We start from the raw sequence: 18,250 nt of genomic DNA on the forward strand, positions 1-18,250 counted from the left end.
GGAATGTGTGAGAAGCAAAAGTTGTTTTGTAATATCTTTTATTGGAACAACTGTATAGTTTGGAGATATCAGACAGGCTTATCTGCTTCTTTCCTTTCCCTGCGGAATTTCAGGGCATTTTGTGCCTGAAAGCTTGTCTAACATTTCTTTCAATTATACAGTTGCTCCAATAAAAGATATCACTAAAATAAACCTTAGTTCTCACTTCTTTGGGACTGGAATGCTGATGTCCTTAGAGGTACCTTAGGCCCTAAAATGATTGTTTGAAACCACCCAAGCACCTTCAGTCACTTTCACATGCACTCCAGAGGTAAACCAATTCAGCGTGCATCACAGAGTAGTGTAACAAGGGCTGTGGTGGAAGCAAGGCACCAGCCCTTGGCACTGTGTATGAAAGGGCACCAGAATCCTCCTCCTCAGGGAGTCTTTACCACAGCAGCCCTGTATCCAGCAATGTATCTGCAGGGACAGGGGTGAGTGAAACAGTGCTCCCCACTACCCCAGGGAGTTTTTTTTCTTAGTAGGTGCAGCCCTGTACCCAGTAGCATATCTGCAGTAGGGAGGAGTGACTGGAGCTCTAGGGTGGCTTCAGGGAACCTGCATCACAGGGCTGCTGCTGCTGGACTCTCTGGCTAGGGACAGAAATTACTCATAAATTGGTATAAGTGATCAGAAACTGGTAACAGCAGAAGTTCTGTCCATATAAACCACTTTCAAAATGGTAAATTTAGGGTAAATCTATTTATTGAACTTTCTGTCCCAGATCTCCTCCAGGGCTAGGTACAGACAACCAAAAAGCCTGATGCTAAACTGATTCAGTCTTTGCAGGTTAATCGAGGAGCTCTTTCTGACCCAGGAAGTGCAAGGGCCAACCAGAGGTAACGTTCTTCTGGACCTGGGCTTGGCCACGGGAGATGATCTGGTGTGTGGCTTGAACATTGAGGGTAACCTGGGTGACCCTCAGTTAAATGATCAGGTTTACCGTCCACCACAAGGTCGACAAATCAACCAGCAGGATTGAAGTCCTGGACTTCAGAAATGCTGACTTGGATAGGCTCAGAGAATTAGTAGGGGAGGCGATGAGAGACCAGGAAGGGAAGGCAAATGGGGTGCACAAAGAGTGGTCGTTACTCAAGGACATGATCCTTGTAGCACAAAAGGACACTGTACCTGCAAAGAGAAAAGGTAGCAGGAGCGCTGAGGAGCCCTCCTGGCTTAATAGGATATTGCAATCCTCTTAAAAAAAAAAAGAGGTGTACACAGAGTGGAAGCTGGGTATGGTTTTCAAGGAGGACTATACTTTAGTGGCCAGCACCTGTAGGGAAATGATCAGGAAAGTCAAGGCGGCAACTGAGTTTAGGTTAGCTATGGGAGTCAATGATAATACAAAGTCCTTCTCTAGGTATTTAGGCAGTAGAAGGAAAAGAAATGGAAGCATGGGACCCCTGCTTAACACCCCAGGACAGCTGGTAACTGATATTCAGAAAAAAATTGAACTCCTGAATGCCCACTTTGCTTTGGTATTTCACTGGACCATGGGGAAAGTCAAACAAGATAAGGCTCATAGGGGGCATGCCGGGATTGACAGCCTCCCCACTGTGGATGCTGAGTGAGTACAATACCAACTAGAAAAGCTAGACATTTATAAGTCAGCGGGACTGGATGGACTCCATCCGAGAGTGCTGAAGTTGCTGGCTCAAGTCATTGTGGTGTTAGAAATATTATTAAAATAGAAATATTATTAGAAACGCATAATGAATAGAGTGTTGTTAAAGCTACACAGTTTGTATCTCATACCTGATAAGCAGAAACACCACCAAGGACATCTCGCTAATTTACTATCTCTTTGTAACACTAAATCACACATACCTTCAAACTCCTCTGCCTCTACTCTTGTAAACTACAAAGGCTATGATTTAATTGGCTGTGTCCTTGAGAGAGAGGGGGGTTTGAACTTTTGGTAACCTGGAGAGCTTTTCTAAGCATGCGTAATTAGCTAATGCATATAAGCCTATCCGCCCCGCATACTTAAGTAGTTAATTATAATGCACATGGGACATATGAAGCGACATGTTTACATATATGTTTGTATGAACTGGAAATAAGTTGTAAGAGTTCCTGTTTCTGCACACGTGCCCAGGAGAAGAGGGATAAAAGCCAGCTGAGAGTTTTCCTCAGCGGGCGGAGTGGTCCTTTGTTTCCACTCCAACCCTATTTGCAAATATACCTTTTGTGTTGCTAATAGTGTGTCTGAGAGTTCTTCGCCTCCCGAGAAACGAACCGCGATTTCTGCAACAGTGGCACCCCTGGCAAAGCTCTTTCAGAATTCATGGCACACAGGGCAGACCCGTGAGAATTAGAAGAGGGCCAACATTGTGCCCCTCTTTAAGAAGGGGAAGAGGGAGGACCTGGGCAATTATAGGCCTATCAGCCTAACCTCTATCCCAGGGAAAATCCTAGAAAAGCTCATTAAAGAATCTATGTGCAATACACTTGTGGAAGGTAAGATTCTGAACGACAGCCAGCATGGCTTTGTCGTGGGTAGGTCTTGTATTACCAATCTCATCTCCTTCTACGATCAGGTCTCTCACTACCTGGACATGGAAGACAAAGTAGATGTTACATACCTAGACTTCCAAAAGGCTTTTGATCTAGTATCCCATGATATCCTGGTGGGAAAACTGGAAGACTGTGGGCTCAGCTGCTCAACAGTTCAGTGGGTAGAAAACTGGCTGCATGTGGGACCCAGAGAGTTCTCTTGAATGGATCTGTGTTGTCCTGGTGAGAAGTGACCAGTGGTGTCCCTCAGGAGTCCGTGCTTGGACTGGTGTTTATCAACATCTTTATCAATGATTTAGATTGAGGATTTAAAAGCTTGCTGGCCAAGTCTGAGGCTGATACCAAGTTATGGGGCAGTGTGGCCACTCCAGAAGACAGGTCACAGAGACAGGCAGACCTGGACAGGCTCAAAAGTTGGGCAGACCGGAACCAGAATAAGTTTAACACTTCCAAGTGTAAGGTGCTCCATCAAGGGGCAAACAACCCTCAACATACATTCAGGCTCAGAGGTGACAGCCTGACCTGTGCCACCACTGAAAAGAACCTAGGAGTAATGATTGGCCATTGCATGAACATAAGCCATCAGTGCGATGCATTGGCTAGCAGGGCAAACAACACAGTGGCATGCATCAAATGATGCATTTCATGTAAAACTAAGGAAGTGATACTCCCACGGTACTCAGCACTGGTGAGACCGCAGTTGGAGTACTGCATCCAATTCTTGGTGCCACATTTCCATAAGGATGTGGAAAAACTTGAGAGGGTCCAGAGAAGAGCCACCCGTATGATCAGGGACTTGCAAGGTAAGTCATATGAGGAAAGGCAGAGGGACCTGGGTATCTTTAGCCTAAAAAAGAGAAGGTTGAGAGGAGACTTGATAGCGGCTTACCGTTATATCAGAGGAGTGCATCAGGAGCTTGGTGAACAACTGCTCACTAGGGCACCCCAGGGAAGACCAGAACCAAGGGATACAAACTCCTGGAAGGCTACTTCAGGCTTAATACCAGAAAAAACTCCTTCACAGTCAGGGTGTACCAGACTGCGGAATAAGTTCCCTCCAGAGGTGGTACAGGCACCTACTCTGGAGATTTTGAAGAGGAGACTGGATGGTTGTCTTCCTGCCTAGAGCAGGGGGGGCTGGACTTGATGATCTGCAAGGTCCCTTCCAGCCCCTAACGATTTATGAATCTAAGGTGCACAGATTAAATTGAAACAGAAATGAACAGATATTTACTTTTGATTCAGAAAATGCAGCCACATGCCTGAAGTGGCTGAGGCCAGAAGCCGAGGGGCGCTACAGCACAGGTCTCTGGTTGTGTGTTCACTTCCTCTTCCTGCTGCCCCCAAGGTCTCTGGGATTTTCAGTCCAGACTTACAACAGCACTCTGCAGAGTTTCTCATCACTTCCTTTTCCTGCTTCCAGGTGCCTCTGGGATTTGTAGTCCACAGTTGCAGCCAGCAGTAAGTTTGAGTGGGGGAAGGGTTGTTTAATTCCCTCTTCCATGGCTCCAGATCCCAGCTGGGGTTTCCCTGGGGGGGGAGCAGTCCCCCCACATAGACTGGGCTGCATCCCAAACTAGGCTTGCCCCCCCACCCTCACCCTTACCTGCATCACTACCAGACAGCCCTCACTGCTCCAGTTAGGGAGAAAAAGGGTGGGGCCAGCTCTGCTTTCTGGAGCAGACAGCATAGACCAGCCCAGGGTTGCAAAGCATCCTGGGATGCTGGGGGACTGTGATTTAACTTGAACCAAGAAGGGGTCTGGGACAGAAGTTTCATAAACTGGTTTGACCAATCAAGTTAAGTCTGATACTACATTCCATCAGGTTTATCTTAAACCAGTTTCAGCCATTTTGGTTTATGTGCACTGAGCTTCTATTCTGTTACAGGTTTAAACCCTTTTCTGATCACTTAACTGGTTTATTTGTAACTTCTGTCCCTAGCCCAGATTCAAGTTAACTCATAATTCCCCAGTATCCCACAATGCTTTGCATCTGCCTCATAAACCTTACCTTGCAGCATAAGCGGGCTAACCTTGGCCCATGCTATCTGCTGCAGTCAAGCAGGGAGGCGTGCTTTAGCACCCCCTGGCTTTAGGCCTGGGCCACTACAGGCATGTAGCTGCATTTCCACAATCAAAAGTGAATGTCTGTTCATGTGCTTATCAGCAGGGATCCTGGTTTTCCCAGAAAAAAAATCACACATTCTCTGATAAAAAAAATTGCATAGTCTCTGATAACCTTCCTCCCCCCAGCAAATCCATGGTTAAAATGAAAGATCCCCCACAGCCCACCTCGTTCTGCTCATACCCCTCACTCCCCACTCACAGATGCCCTGGTGGTTCTGCTTGTGCCCCTTACTCTCCTCCACAGCCTCCCCAGCCCTGCTGGTGCTCCTTGCCCCCAACCCACAGCCCCTGCTCTCCTAGCCCTGCCAGAAGGAGTCCTCGGGTATGAGGGTTATGGGGCCAGGGACCCAGTCCACTGCCCCTGGGAGGAGGTGGCGGCTGCTCCCATGGAGCAGAGTCTGGCTCCTCCCTGCTGTCTGCCTGCTACAGGCTCAGGCAGGGTAGCTGCTCCCCTCTTCTGTGAGCACTCCTGGGGCATAGCGGGGACATATGCCCCCCATATCTGTTTGCAAAGTGTAGGGCTGCGTGCTGCCTGCTTCAGGCTTATGCTCCCTGCCCTGCTGCCCTCCCCCAGGGCCTCCACAGCCGGGTGTGTGGGACTCAGCTCTGCAAAGAACAGTGGAGCCATGCAGGAAGCAGCCTGCTGCTACAAGCTCTGTGCTTCCTGGTGATGCATCCCCTGCCTACATGGCTGCAGCAGGGGCAGCATCACAGAGTTGCATGCAGGGGTCAGGGCAGTACAGAGCATGCAATGCCAGGCAGCTTTGTTCATGACTCTGCTGTTCCCAGCAGCATCAGCTTGCACATACTGAAGCCCTGGAAGAGAGCAGCAGGGCAGGGAGCACAAGCCTGAAGCATGCAGCATGCACCCCCCCACCTCACACACAGATCTGTGGGGGCACAGGTTCTCCCTACCCCCAGGAGTGTGCGCAGTGGCTGGGAATAGCTCCCCCCTCCTCCCCGCCATCAGAGTCCACAGCAAGGAACCATGCCCTGCCCCTCCCCTGTGTACAGGTCTGGGGGGTGCAAGTACCCCCTGTTCCCTGGGAGCATGTGCAGGAATGGGGAGTCAGCCCCATCTGCCAAACGAGTTGCTCACAGTCCCATTCCACTCCCTGCTGGGGCCCTGCGGCCACACATTGTGGCCCTGAGCCCCAAGCCCCAGGCACTACCTGGCTGGCCCCAGCCCTCCTCAACTCCCTCCCTCCCTATCGGGGCCTCAACCTGCCCCCACCACTTACTGGTACGTGCACATGGCACCCCCTGCCTGACTGCCCTTCTCCCACTCCCTGCCAGCCTTTAGGGAGCTCACTGCAAAACTGCAAAATCGATGGGTTTCTCCTGTAAAAGGTAAAATATGCAGTTTACTCCATTTTTCCATGGGAAACAGAAAACCAGGATCCCTGTTTATCAGCTCAATCAATGCAGGTTAGACTAGCCTGCAAAGATTGAACTGATTCAGCCTTGGGATTTTTGACTGTCTGTTACTTAGCCCCTCTTTCTGCCGCTGCTGCCCTGGCTTTCTGCATAGGGAATGCAGCTGCTACACTACTGTTACTGCTGCCTTCCCTGTGCAGACAGCTCAAGTGGTTAAGAATTTCCTTCCTTTAACTGCTTTCCTTCATCCCCCACCTACAGTGACTGGCATACCTCCACCCCACCCCACCCTAGGCACTGAAAGACCTTGCTGTGTCTCTGACCACAGGGTTCTAGTTTAATACATTCTGAGACACTGTGGTAGGCAGGCAAGTAGCATGGGGCTAGCCACTGAATTTCTTAACCAGGTAAACTTTATGACTTAAAGAACCTGAAAGTTGTAGATCTTTGAAATAAATCAAGTTCCTGAGTTGCATACTCTGCTGATCTGATCTCACTCCTTCGTGAGAATAAAGCCTAGCATAAACTCAGTTTAAGCAGTCCTTCTAGCAAATTCTTCTACATGTAGTGGTGATCACCCCTAAACACAGAGTTGACCCTTATTCTTAAGTGGGATCTTTCTGCAATGTGCTCAATCTACCCTGCTTCAGCCTTGCCTCTTCTGCTCTGTTCCCTCTGCCTCCCTTTCTCTGCCAGTGGTTCCTTGTCTATTAAAAAAATGTCCCATGGAGTAGGATCAGCTGCTGAGAGACCATCAAACTTGAAAACCCCAGCTTGTGGTGTCAGGGACAGTCCTTCAAGCAGGTGTTAAGCACTTTTCATGCACAGCACTTCTGTCAATAATGCATTAATGGTAAGCTGCCCTCAGGTAAATTTAGACATGTTTTCAATACATAATCCAGAATGGAGTTTAGAATTTGACAGAGACAGGGACCATTCTGTCACAATCCCACCTCTCCTCCCATACACTGTAATACAATTTCTAGAAATTGTAACTACCGCAAGTACGGCTTCTAGAAAGCTAATAACAGCATTCCTACACATGAGTATACTTACACTTGAGTATTGTTCTGGCCCTGATTCACAAGGTATGTAAACATGTGTAGTCCTAGGGTAACACTCCTGCTTCAAATACCTTGTGGAATTGGGCTACGTAACTGGGAGAGACCGAAAACCCTTAATTCTTGGCCAACACTATTTTAGACAGTGAATATTTTAAATAGCAGCCTATCATGAAAGTATAGAATTCAACCCATTGTTTAGCCCCTAACTTCTGTTGCCAATATGTTCTTGGCCAATCAGAGAAACACTAGAACTGAGGCAAGGGAAGAAAAGAGCAAGAAAAACAGTAAGGCTAAGAAGGCTTCATATTGGACAATGAAGACCCTCCTAATTCCCCTCCTGGCTCTCACCAACTGCATAAATGTTTTAGGTTTAAATTTTTTTCCAGTCAGCAAAATACTTATTTTGGAGTTTAGATTGTATACCCTAAAATAAGAAGCCACAGTTTGCCTCTTCATGTTGGTGGTTTCTTCAGGGTGTCGCATCATCTCCATTGTGTCAACCTGGAAGACAACGGCAGACATTATTTAAGTCCCACAGACTTTCTCGCTTCCAGTATACGACAGTTATTTTCAATATTTGCCTAAGATTTTTTCACTTGTTTATCAGAGTTTTCTATTTACATGAGGCCAGTTTTCTAAGAGGTACTGAATATTTACATTTCCTTTTCTTATTTCCACAGGAAATGCTCTATAGCTTTCAGCATTTCACCTGCAGAATTTGACTCGTTAATCCACTTCTAGCTATTATGCTTTATGGCAAGGAAAACTCCAGTCCCCTCATCATTCAAACCCATCCCTTTTTGACTATTCTTTATTCTCAAGCAGTGGAATCTGAATGAAGATCACCTCAGGTTGAATTTGGGGTTTGCAGACCTCTCATTACCTTGGTCTATGTTTAAAAGGATGTTGCTAAAGCTTCTGATCTGGAAGCACTAGGATGTTGGTAGCTGAGAAAAAATGGAACCCTTACTCTGGGCTTTACTAAACTGAAATCTGACTGATAACATTTTGCAAAGACAAAAGCTGCAGCTTCTGCCCTTCTGGACCCTAGCATGAGATTGTGATCATCTGAAAGATGTGCCTGCTATTCAGTGTTTACAGGACACCAATGGTACCTCTCAAGTGAACAACACTCTCCAGTACAAAAGAAAAGTATTAAATCACTGAATTACTAAAGCTGTGAGTAGAAATGAGAGAAAACACACATAGAAATTCAGTCAGCAAATTCACTAATAATTTGCACATCTGGTGTTTCCATTACTTCAGTTTAGTTCAGGGTTCAAATTACGCTTCGACTCTTGTGGTGGGGAGGGGGGTCTGCAGTGATGGCAGCCAGAAGGAGCCGCCGCCACCTGGGATGTTTAGAAAGGTGTGGGGTGGGCCAAGGGCTGACCAGCTCACGGGGGGGATCTCTTATGGGGGGTGGCTCTTGTCTCTTATGGCGGGGCTCAGCCCCCCCGAGCTGCCCTGTAATTCAAACCCTGGGTTAGCTTAAAAATGACAATAACAAAAAAGAATAAGTACGCATATACAACCTCCCCAAAAAGAAAACTAAAGTTCTAATGATTTCCAACATATTGAAAGGAAGAAATAAAATACAGCAAGATGTTCTTTATTTCTAAGTGGTGTACTGAAGTATTTTCCCCTTATTATTATATATTTGGCTTATATGTTCATTCCTGACAGTGTAATGCAGGCTGGTATGCCATCCATTAGAAATGATATCCCTTTCTGCCCACACTGCTGTGGTCCATATGGAAGCCAAAAATCCCCTGGCATTTTTGGTGCAATGTGCTAGCCAGTACTTCTTTCATTAGAACTTGTTCTCATTTTTAAAGTTGCCCTCCTTGGAGCTAAAACAGCACATTATGACTGTCATGTTTGCCTATCTAGATATTGTACTAGCAGTATCTATTCCTTACTTTGTAATGAACTTCAAGACAGATCAACTATGAAAGGTTCTACATAAATAATCCTAAAATACTGTTCTGCTCCAGAAACTAATAGGCCTGAATGTGAGGTACAATTTAATATTCTGTTATTATCAGTCATGCACAGGACACAGACACATATATGCAACCACTCACAGCGTTGAAAATAAGACAGGGTATAATAGCAACAACCAGACAACTGATGGATTTTCAATCAACCCCTTTAAAGTGGGGGTGAAATTTCTCTCACTTTACTATCAGTTGTTTATGTTTGATTAGCTAAATCTCTCATACTTCTTCACTAACAATCAGGATTTCACCTATATCTTTCTCCAGGTTCCCTAAAATCATGTTAATCTGCCAGTGTACTAAATTAACACTGATTGCTGGAGTCCCTGTATCAAGTTAGGTGTTAGTTTGGGATTGTGCACCTGGCACAGGGCCCTTGGAACAACCACCAAGATTCATTTACCTTATGAAATGGTTTTGAAAAGTGTTCTTCTGCCCAACATTTGGTAGGGAGGAGATCTGACAGTTTTAACACTTCTTATGCATAAAATGAAATACTGATGAGGATCAAAAAATAAACTGTAAAAAGGTTGTCCTGTTTTTGAAACTTAAAGAAAAATTACCACTGACAGCTAAGTAAATATTTAAAAAGTGATCATGTGTACATCATCAGAACACAGAACTTTTTGCTTTCTTGCTGTTGCAGTTGCTATTAATTTTCCTATATCACCATTTAGATGCCTAAAAATTCTATGTCTTATCATTAATCAAAAGACTACCTTTCTGGCACAGATTGCCAAATATATACCTATTTTAAAGGATAGATAGGGATAACAAGTATATTGTTCCTTGTACATCTTAATTATATTGTTAGTGCATCTGTTTTTAGCAAAATAAACCACAATTTGTGAATGAAAATAACTATGGTAATCCAATCACAAGCAGACTGTTGTATTACAGCTCAATGAAATTAAAGAAAATCAACTAGCACCCTGTTTACATGTAGCATTAACAACATTTTAGTATTCAGTTGCTCTGTGACAATTTACCATCTGCTCTGTCCAGGTGGCACTTATATAAACCAGATAATGCTGTTGTCAGCACCTGTGCTATACTCCATGGACTTTGCTTCATACAATCATTTGCAAAGCTTTTTGATTCAAAATCATTCCTCTGAGTGCTAAAAATAGTTGCTGAAAAATTACCATTCTTGATAAAGTAACTGTCTTACCTTGAGGAGGTATTTAGGAGACTGCATGCAAAATATAAAGGAAATGAAGCACTAAGTAGAGTTAGATCAAGAAAACAGATTTTATATTGGGGAAGAAATCAAACGAAAAGACTTCTAAGGATTAGACTTGAAATACAGATGGTGCAAAGGCAGCAAGATTCCATTAAAGATGACAGTAAAAATTTCAGCATGTTTTTTTAAGTTGTGATGCTTTTGCCGAAAACGGTGTATGCATTAGTATGTGACTCAAACCAGTGTGTGTGTGTGTGTGCGCACGCGCGCGCATGTGTAAAAACTTCTGTGCGGTTTGATTTTTAAGATGTGAAAGGAAAAGTAGATATCAGTGCTCTGCTCAGAATAGCAGGGGTGTCCTTGGAGAAGAATGAGGATGCATTTCAAGACTATCTAAGAAACTTGGAAACTATTTTGAACATCTGTATCTGAATCTCTGGTTATGTTCAGTTACGAGATAGAACCGTATAACCAAGTGCTCTTATTCAGTCAGGAGCTAGGAGAAGTTGTTATTATAAATGGTGATGATACAAAGAGGTGTATCTCTTCATATTGATGTAGATAAACTCAGTACAGAAAACAAGACTTTTCCCTACATTTTAAGTACATTTCCTATTCTTTAAGTGGCCAAATGGGAGTCACAATCTAAAAATGCTATAGTAGGCAGCCATACAAATTTGCACCACTTTAAGGTCTCTTGTACTACACGTTCTTTTAAGATTATTTTACGTTTCTCAAGAAAGGATTTAAAATGAGCCAACATAACATCCCCTTGTATTGGAACTAAAAATTCCATAAAAGGAGAGTTATTACAGTTGTATATCAGAAACACTAACAATATTTTTCTCTTTAACTTTAGAAACCAAATCATCTAATTTCCTGGGGGTGGGGAGTAAGTTGGGGGTGGACAGACAAAAAAGAAATCAGACATCACGTTCTTTTTTATGGGTGAAGCTATAAACACAGTTTCTTTGGAAGTCGCATGGGTCTATGACATTGAATTATTTCAACATCAGAGGTTTGCATTCTGAAATAGAATTTAAAAAAACCCCTCAGCTTAGGAAATGTTTCATGTGAGAATTAAAAGACTCAGGCTTGATTTTATGTTAGATTATTTTGATTGAATTTTTTTATTTAATAATATTTTGTCCCAAAGCAGGATTTGTACCTATTGCACTGCACTATAACCAGTGGCATAGAATAATATTCCATATTACAGTGATTCTCAACCAGGGAGCTTCAGCATCCTGGAGTGCTGCAAGATTCCTGGAAGGATGCTGTGGCCCCCAGCCCCTGTGATAGGAGGTAAGCAATGGTTCCTCCAGACACCCTGTGCCCACCCCAGCATGCAGGCAGCACTCCCTGCAGCCACCAGCTTTGGAAGCATGAGAGGAGCAGGGAAATGAGCTGGGCTGAAAAGCACAGCTCCTGGGCCAATTGTTCCATGTGCCAAGTCATAGGCAACTGGTAGGGAGGGCACAGGGATTGGCCCCTGAGATTGGCTCCTGACTCGGCACTGCTCAGGATGGGATAGTTTTTTTGCTGTGTGGGCCAATGGCATGTTGGGGGTGGGCGCACTAACCCGTGGCACAGAAGTATAGGACTGGATATGGGGCTTTTGGCCCACCACCAAGTCCACCCACAAACTGTGCACCCCCAGACTCAGGAGGCACCAGTCACCCCTGCTCCAAGTGGTGCATTTTGCTGCAGGCAAGTGAGCAGGGAGATGCAGGGCTGTACTTTTTTAGCTTAGCTCCTTTACCTGCTTCTCCCATATTCCTGGAGCTGATGGGAAAGGCCACAGGAAATGGCCCAGCATTCAAGTCTCCAGAGGAGCAGCCAAGTCATGTTTACCCCTTCAGGTACAGACTGGAGGCAGGTAGGGGGCAGACCATAGAAAGAACAGGGTATGGAATGGTCCTGGCCCTGCCACCCTCACCTTGCACCAGCCTCTGCACCAGGGTCAATGTCACCCTCTTCCACTCCTGCAAAAACAGCTGCCTCCTGCAGGGGTCTACTGACCCATACTTGCAAGCTCTCCAATCTGCCTCACCATCAGCCTAAGCACTGCTTACTACTCTCTGCCATATTCTCAGGGATGCCCTGCCTGCTGTCGCCTTCCCTGGCACCCAGTGAGATCCTTTCAAGGGTGCTTCAGGGTGGGCAAAGGTAAGCACTCTAAGAAATAAATTAGACTTTAAATGGGGTGCCCCTAAATTCTGAAAAGTTGTCGAGGGGTACCTTGAGACTTAAAAGTTTGAGAACGACTGCAAGAATATAATATTCATTTTACTTTAAAATCATTATCTGATTTAAGAAATAACTGCATTTTTTTGAAATGTTATTACAATATATCACACTGTAACATGTCAGAAGCAGTAGGGCTAATAGATGTTTGTGCAATTGCAACTGAAAAAAAAGTCATTTTGATCAAGGAAAAAAAAGAAATTTCAGTCATTACTAAGAAGCAGCTTCCTTGAAGGTTTTTTAAAAAGAAATAAAACAATTCTTTACCAAGTATAATAGTAAGTCATATAGTATTAAATAATTATTACCACTATATATTATCCATTTCCACTACTGATATGTCATGACAAAGTAAAAATATAAACATAAAAATAAAAAGTCCACAGAATAAAATTTGAAAATTTTTCAGATTTTCAAAACAAATTTAAGAAATTTTTCAAAACAAATTTCCATTTCAAAATACTTTTCTTGTAAAATTTTATATTGAAAGTTATATAATGCAACAAAACAGTTATATAAAGTTATGTAATACTATAAAATTGAACCAGTTTTTGCTGACAAAAATAACGTTTCAATGACAAATTTTCAATTAGCTCTGGCTAGCATCACTTTCTATGTATGTCCACCAGCCACTCAGTCGCTTTTTAAAAGAAGTCTAAACCAGAGATCTGGTCATACACAGTTCCATTTTTATTTAATAGAACAGAATGCATTTATTTCAGTTGTTAGGAAAGACTTGTTCTCTTCTACTTCAGCTACATTAATATCTATACAGATAAAGCTAGTGGTGGATGTGGTAGGTGAAACTGGATAAACAATGTGGATATTAAATGCTCTTCTGCAAGGAAATTAGATAGGACATTATCTTCCACCATTCAGCGTTACATGTTTATACCAGTGAGGGAATAAAACTCTGAAATCTGAGTCTGTATTTCAGGTGCAGTGAAATGTATAAACTTCAAGGTAACATATGAATAACTGTATCTGCACTGTATCTGCATTTGGGAATGAGTTCTTAATAATGGAAATGGATCAGAGAAGGGGAAAAAAACTGGAAAGCCTAGAAATTTGGTGAAAGTTATTATCATCATCAATATTTGTCTGATTTTTGTATTGCTGTTAAGGCACAAATACCTACCAAACAAGATCTCTTCCCATAACACGAGAGTGATGTATTAGGTAGGGAAGAATAGGGAGTCATTTTCTAAATTTTTCATGTTCTGAGCCTTACATGTAAGAGTTTCCTACCCTTGCTACCAGGGCTCAGTTTGCAATAAATCTTATTAATGGTAAGAAAACTATCCCATCCTTTTACAATTCTGCCACTATATTTGCTTGATAAAATCCAGCAGGAATAAATTCCACAGGCCATAAAGAAGCATGTTCTTTCAGCATCTCTACATTGACTGTCCATCACTTTCAAATTTTTTTTGACTACAGGCCTTGTTACATGTTCTACTTCGAGCCATACAAATATTGATCATTAGTGCTAGCTTGGAGTTTGGAGAGTCACACCTTTAGTCTAGAAATCTTCTCTGATTGTACCCCATCTGCACAGCTATGACTTGCCACTAGAGGCCTTGTGAGCAGGGAAGTCCCTTCCAGCCCTAGTTCTTTAAGCTAGTTCTAAGGCTGAGGCTGGGATGGCTAGTACCTAGCTCCCATGGGCTAGCGGGAGGACACTGAGGCTGTTCTTGTTGCAGGGTGGGTGGGACATGTTGGAGACAGGCTCAGTGCTGGTGGGGAATGGTGCCCCGAGCTATGATTCCTGAGGCCAGAGAAAATAAAAAAGCTGCAGCTCCAGTCCCTGGGTCACTCAGTTAAACCTCTATGGGTGTGAGAGCACACAAAACAGAAGGGTAAGGGAGAAGCTATTGCATTCTGGGATACTGGAGGACTTCAACTTGAGTGGCACAGCTGTGGGGAGTAGCCACACCTTCATGGAATAGGAGCTGGGTTGTGTGGATCAGAGATAATCCTGTCCTGGAGTGGTGTAATTTTTTCCTGCATAACAAGTGCTTTAAGCCACTTCAGGGTGTTAATGTGTGGACAGTCCAGGTGTTAAGAGCTCCAGGAGCCTCCAAAAAGTACCATATAACAAGGCACATATAGGCAGCATAAAACAGGAATGGATCAATTTTCTGCTTTGGCCTTCACAGTGTCAAATATTCCAACCAGTTTTCATTTAAATCTTGTTTTCAGGGTACAAACTTTGACAGTGATATCTTGACTCCACTCAGGTTAATGGAAATTTAGCCATGGACTTCAACCAGGGGTGACTGGTGCTTCCTGAGTCTGGGGGGGCACAATATGTGGGCAGGCCCAGGGGTGGGCCAAAAGCCCCATATCCACTCCTATACTTCTGTGCCATATGTTAGTGCCCTCCCCCCAACACCCTGCTGGCCCATGAAGCAAAAAAAACTGCCCTGTCTTGAGTGGTGCTGACTTGGGGTCCAACCTCAGGGTGGGCACATGCCCCCTCTCCCCTATAGCCCCCAAATCAGTTGCCTGCAACTTCAACAGAGCCAGGATTTCACCCCTGTTCTTTGCAATCTTGTCATATATGTTAATTCTCCTAACAAAATCTGTTAATCTTTGCTAGACATCATGGCCATATATAGACATTACCCTTTTACCAGCATAAGTGATTGGAAACCAGTCTATACCCAGAACAGAATAGAAGTTCAGCACACAAAACCCACCTATGCCCATAAGAGAACAGAAGTTCTGTACACAGAGACTGGTTTAAAAATGGTGGAACCTAGTCTAAGGTTTGCACCCCTCCCCCCACCCCCAAAGGTGGGATGTATGTTCTGTTAGTTACCAATCTAAACTATGCCACTTACAGAAAACTGCTTAACTTAGATCAGTTTAATTTAAAGTAGCCCCATTGTACATTTATACCAGCTGAATGTTTTGACTGTGGTTTCACTGTCATGTTGTCTGAATGATTTCCTTCCCCTTTTCAAAGGTGATGATACCACTAACCTTGAGGCGCCCAGCACTAAGCTGTGGAGGCAAGGACCTGGATGCTGCAGTCACTCTAGCTCTTGCCTGTGCCAAATTACCTGTTTAAAGAGATGGAAACAAATTGAAAGAAGAGTTAAGAAAGTTTAGCCCAGAGCAGGGAAAAGCCAAAGGTGGGAAAACAGTCAGAGCAGCAGCAATAAGAATGCTATTAGATACCATGGCAGACAAGGTTTTGTGTGATATACCATCACACTTCCATTGAACTCAGATCGTCACTGGTTGCACATCATGGAACATTTGGCAACGAAACAGGAGACAGGTATCATGGTACAGTGTTGATTTAAGAGGGAAAAAGTCAGTGATAAGGTGGACTGTCACTGGCCTTAGCCAACTGAGTTGATGAAAGCAACAGGAGCACAAAGGCAATACAGCTCAATCACTAGTAATCAATTTCTTTGTGAATCACCCAAAGATTCAAGGAAAAAAAACAGAAGAAAGGAATTTAATATGAAATGGCATGTGCTTAGATAACATGCTTAAACTAACAAACTGATAAGACAGTCTCTTCTTTGACCTTTTGACACACAGTCTGCTTAATCCTAAAGGCTATTGTTTTGTAGGATTTTCAAAAACTGACAAGATTCCGTGGTCAAGACCACATTGTTTTAGTATGGAGTCAAAGACATGACATGATTACTTTGTTAAAAGTACAGTATAAAGCACCCTAAGCATTTTCACCTTTATCTGCAGAAAGACAAAGTCATTATAAAACAGCTTTTCAACATAAATGCTCAGAAAAAAGAGAGGAAGTGATATGGACTGTGCATGTGCAAGACACTCCGTCTATTTCAAAGTTTTAGCAAGTCTAGCACAAGATGTCCAAATGTTTTCTCTGGCTATATCTTCAGAGGCTAAACTGTGATTAATAGCATTGAAAGAACCCTTTGAAGCAGGATTGGTGACATCAAAGTCCTAATCCATGGGTGGCAGGATTTTTATAATGAGTGGGAAGCATTTTAACACATTTCAAAGGATTTAGAGCATGAATAAACAATAGATCTCTGCAGATGTACCACACACCTTTCAGAAACGTAACACATAAATAAGTTTCCATTTTAATTTAAATGTAAATAAAGTGTTAACATTTCTTTCAGATGTTAAGTGTCTTGTTTGCATCAACTCCAGTTTCTAGCTATTTGCTTTACAGAATGCTGGTAACTCCAAGCATTCTTTAGAGTTTTGCTAAACTATTTATTATATAATTAGCATGGAAGCAAAATGAAATAAACAAAAGCAAAGTATATTTATGTAACAGTGCTTATTCCATAGGGTAACTGAGTAAGTATGGTACGCACATTAGACGGAAGAGAACTTTTGACAGCCTGTGCTCCCACTTCCCTTCTAACAAGGAAACAGCCAAACCTCTGAAAATAATCTGGAGGCTGGAACTGAAAAATATGGAGATTGCGTTCTTTGGAGCAATTCAAACACTATGGACAGTCATGATCCATGTCTTTCTGTTTTAAGCTGTTGACATTCTGAACTTTGATACAATGCTGTAAAAATGACATATCGTGTCCAGACAAAGCAAAATGCAGAACAATTTGGCACATCATGGAATAGAGGACGTGTCAATGTTTTCAGGGTATAATATTTTGGATTGTGACATATGTGAGTCTGTTTTGCTACACTGTGAAAGATAAAACATGGATATTTTTCTCCCAATCATAATGAAGAAGCCAAGCATGAACAAGTAGTGGGTGCATCTCATTATAACTTTTCCCCTTATTCAGTTGTATTTTTGACATAATTCAATATTACAAATGACCTGGGGGAAAAAAGATTTGTACCTGTTTTAGATGCAGAAAGACTGAAAACCTAGGAAGATTTTTTTTTGTCATTGTTTTTACATTCATAGTTCAAGTCTTGTTTAAGCTGGAAGCCTCTGAGCTGTAGAACTAGCGACATCTCACAATTACGAAAACTAAACAATTGAGAAGGAGGAAATCTGAGTTAGATTGCTTAAACGGCCAACAGGGCTTCTTTTTCCCACTCTTATGAACACTTGTTGAACTCAAAAGACTAATTAACATTTTATATAAATAATGTTTGTTAAAAGTTCAAGTTCCTGAACTCTTCAATTAAGGTTTTAGAGCTATTAATATGCCAGGGATCTCCCAGAGATCACCCAACATATCTAAAGTTAAACTTGGCATTCCTGATAAAGCAAAATAAGCAGAAGAAACATCTTTAAATGGAAATAATAACACATTTGATGGCCACCTTTAGTAGGCTAACAATGGAAATGGTCATTTACTAAAAAAAATCCTATGTCTGTTGTGATGTTTTTCATTAGCTTTTCCAGTTCAGTGATGAACCAGAACTGTAAACTGAGGTCCAGATTTCAACTTTCCTAAGGGTCAGTCGTGTCTATTTTGGGGGTATGATTTTACCTCAACACTTTAAAAAAAAAATTGTGCATGCAGATAAATTGGCTGTGGATCTAGAATAGATTTTCCTCTGTATGGTTTATGATTCCATGAAAGAACAGGTTCCATAGTAACACCATTCTAACACTTTTCTTTTAAAAAACAGATTTTAAAAGTTCCTTTACATTGGTAAGCCTGTGGCACAATAGCTGAGTGTTCCTTAATCTTGTGGAAATCCTACACACACCCTGGTGTCTGTTAGTATTATAATGGTTTCATCTATACCTTAAAAG

General features: G+C 42.8%; 1 protein-coding gene across 1 annotated transcript in view; it reads right to left on the reverse strand.

Annotated features, from left to right (window-relative positions):
* MYO3B (myosin IIIB) overlaps positions 1-18,250 on the reverse strand; it is a 357,238-nt gene that overhangs the window by 157,399 nt on the left and 181,589 nt on the right. The window contains exons 23-25 of the mRNA XM_090041713.1: positions 15,547-15,626; positions 10,300-10,350; positions 7,552-7,629 (exon numbers count right to left, since the gene is read on the reverse strand). Coding sequence (XP_089897839.1) covers positions 7,552-7,629; positions 10,300-10,350; positions 15,547-15,626 — 209 coding nt within the window. The remainder of the gene's footprint in view (positions 1-7,551; positions 7,630-10,299; positions 10,351-15,546; positions 15,627-18,250) is intronic.

This window comes from Crocodylus siamensis, chromosome 4 (assembly GCF_052110815.1).
Source record: "Crocodylus siamensis isolate JL-2025a chromosome 4, ASM5211081v1, whole genome shotgun sequence".
In the NCBI taxonomy this organism is placed as follows: Eukaryota; Metazoa; Chordata; order Crocodylia; family Crocodylidae; genus Crocodylus; species Crocodylus siamensis.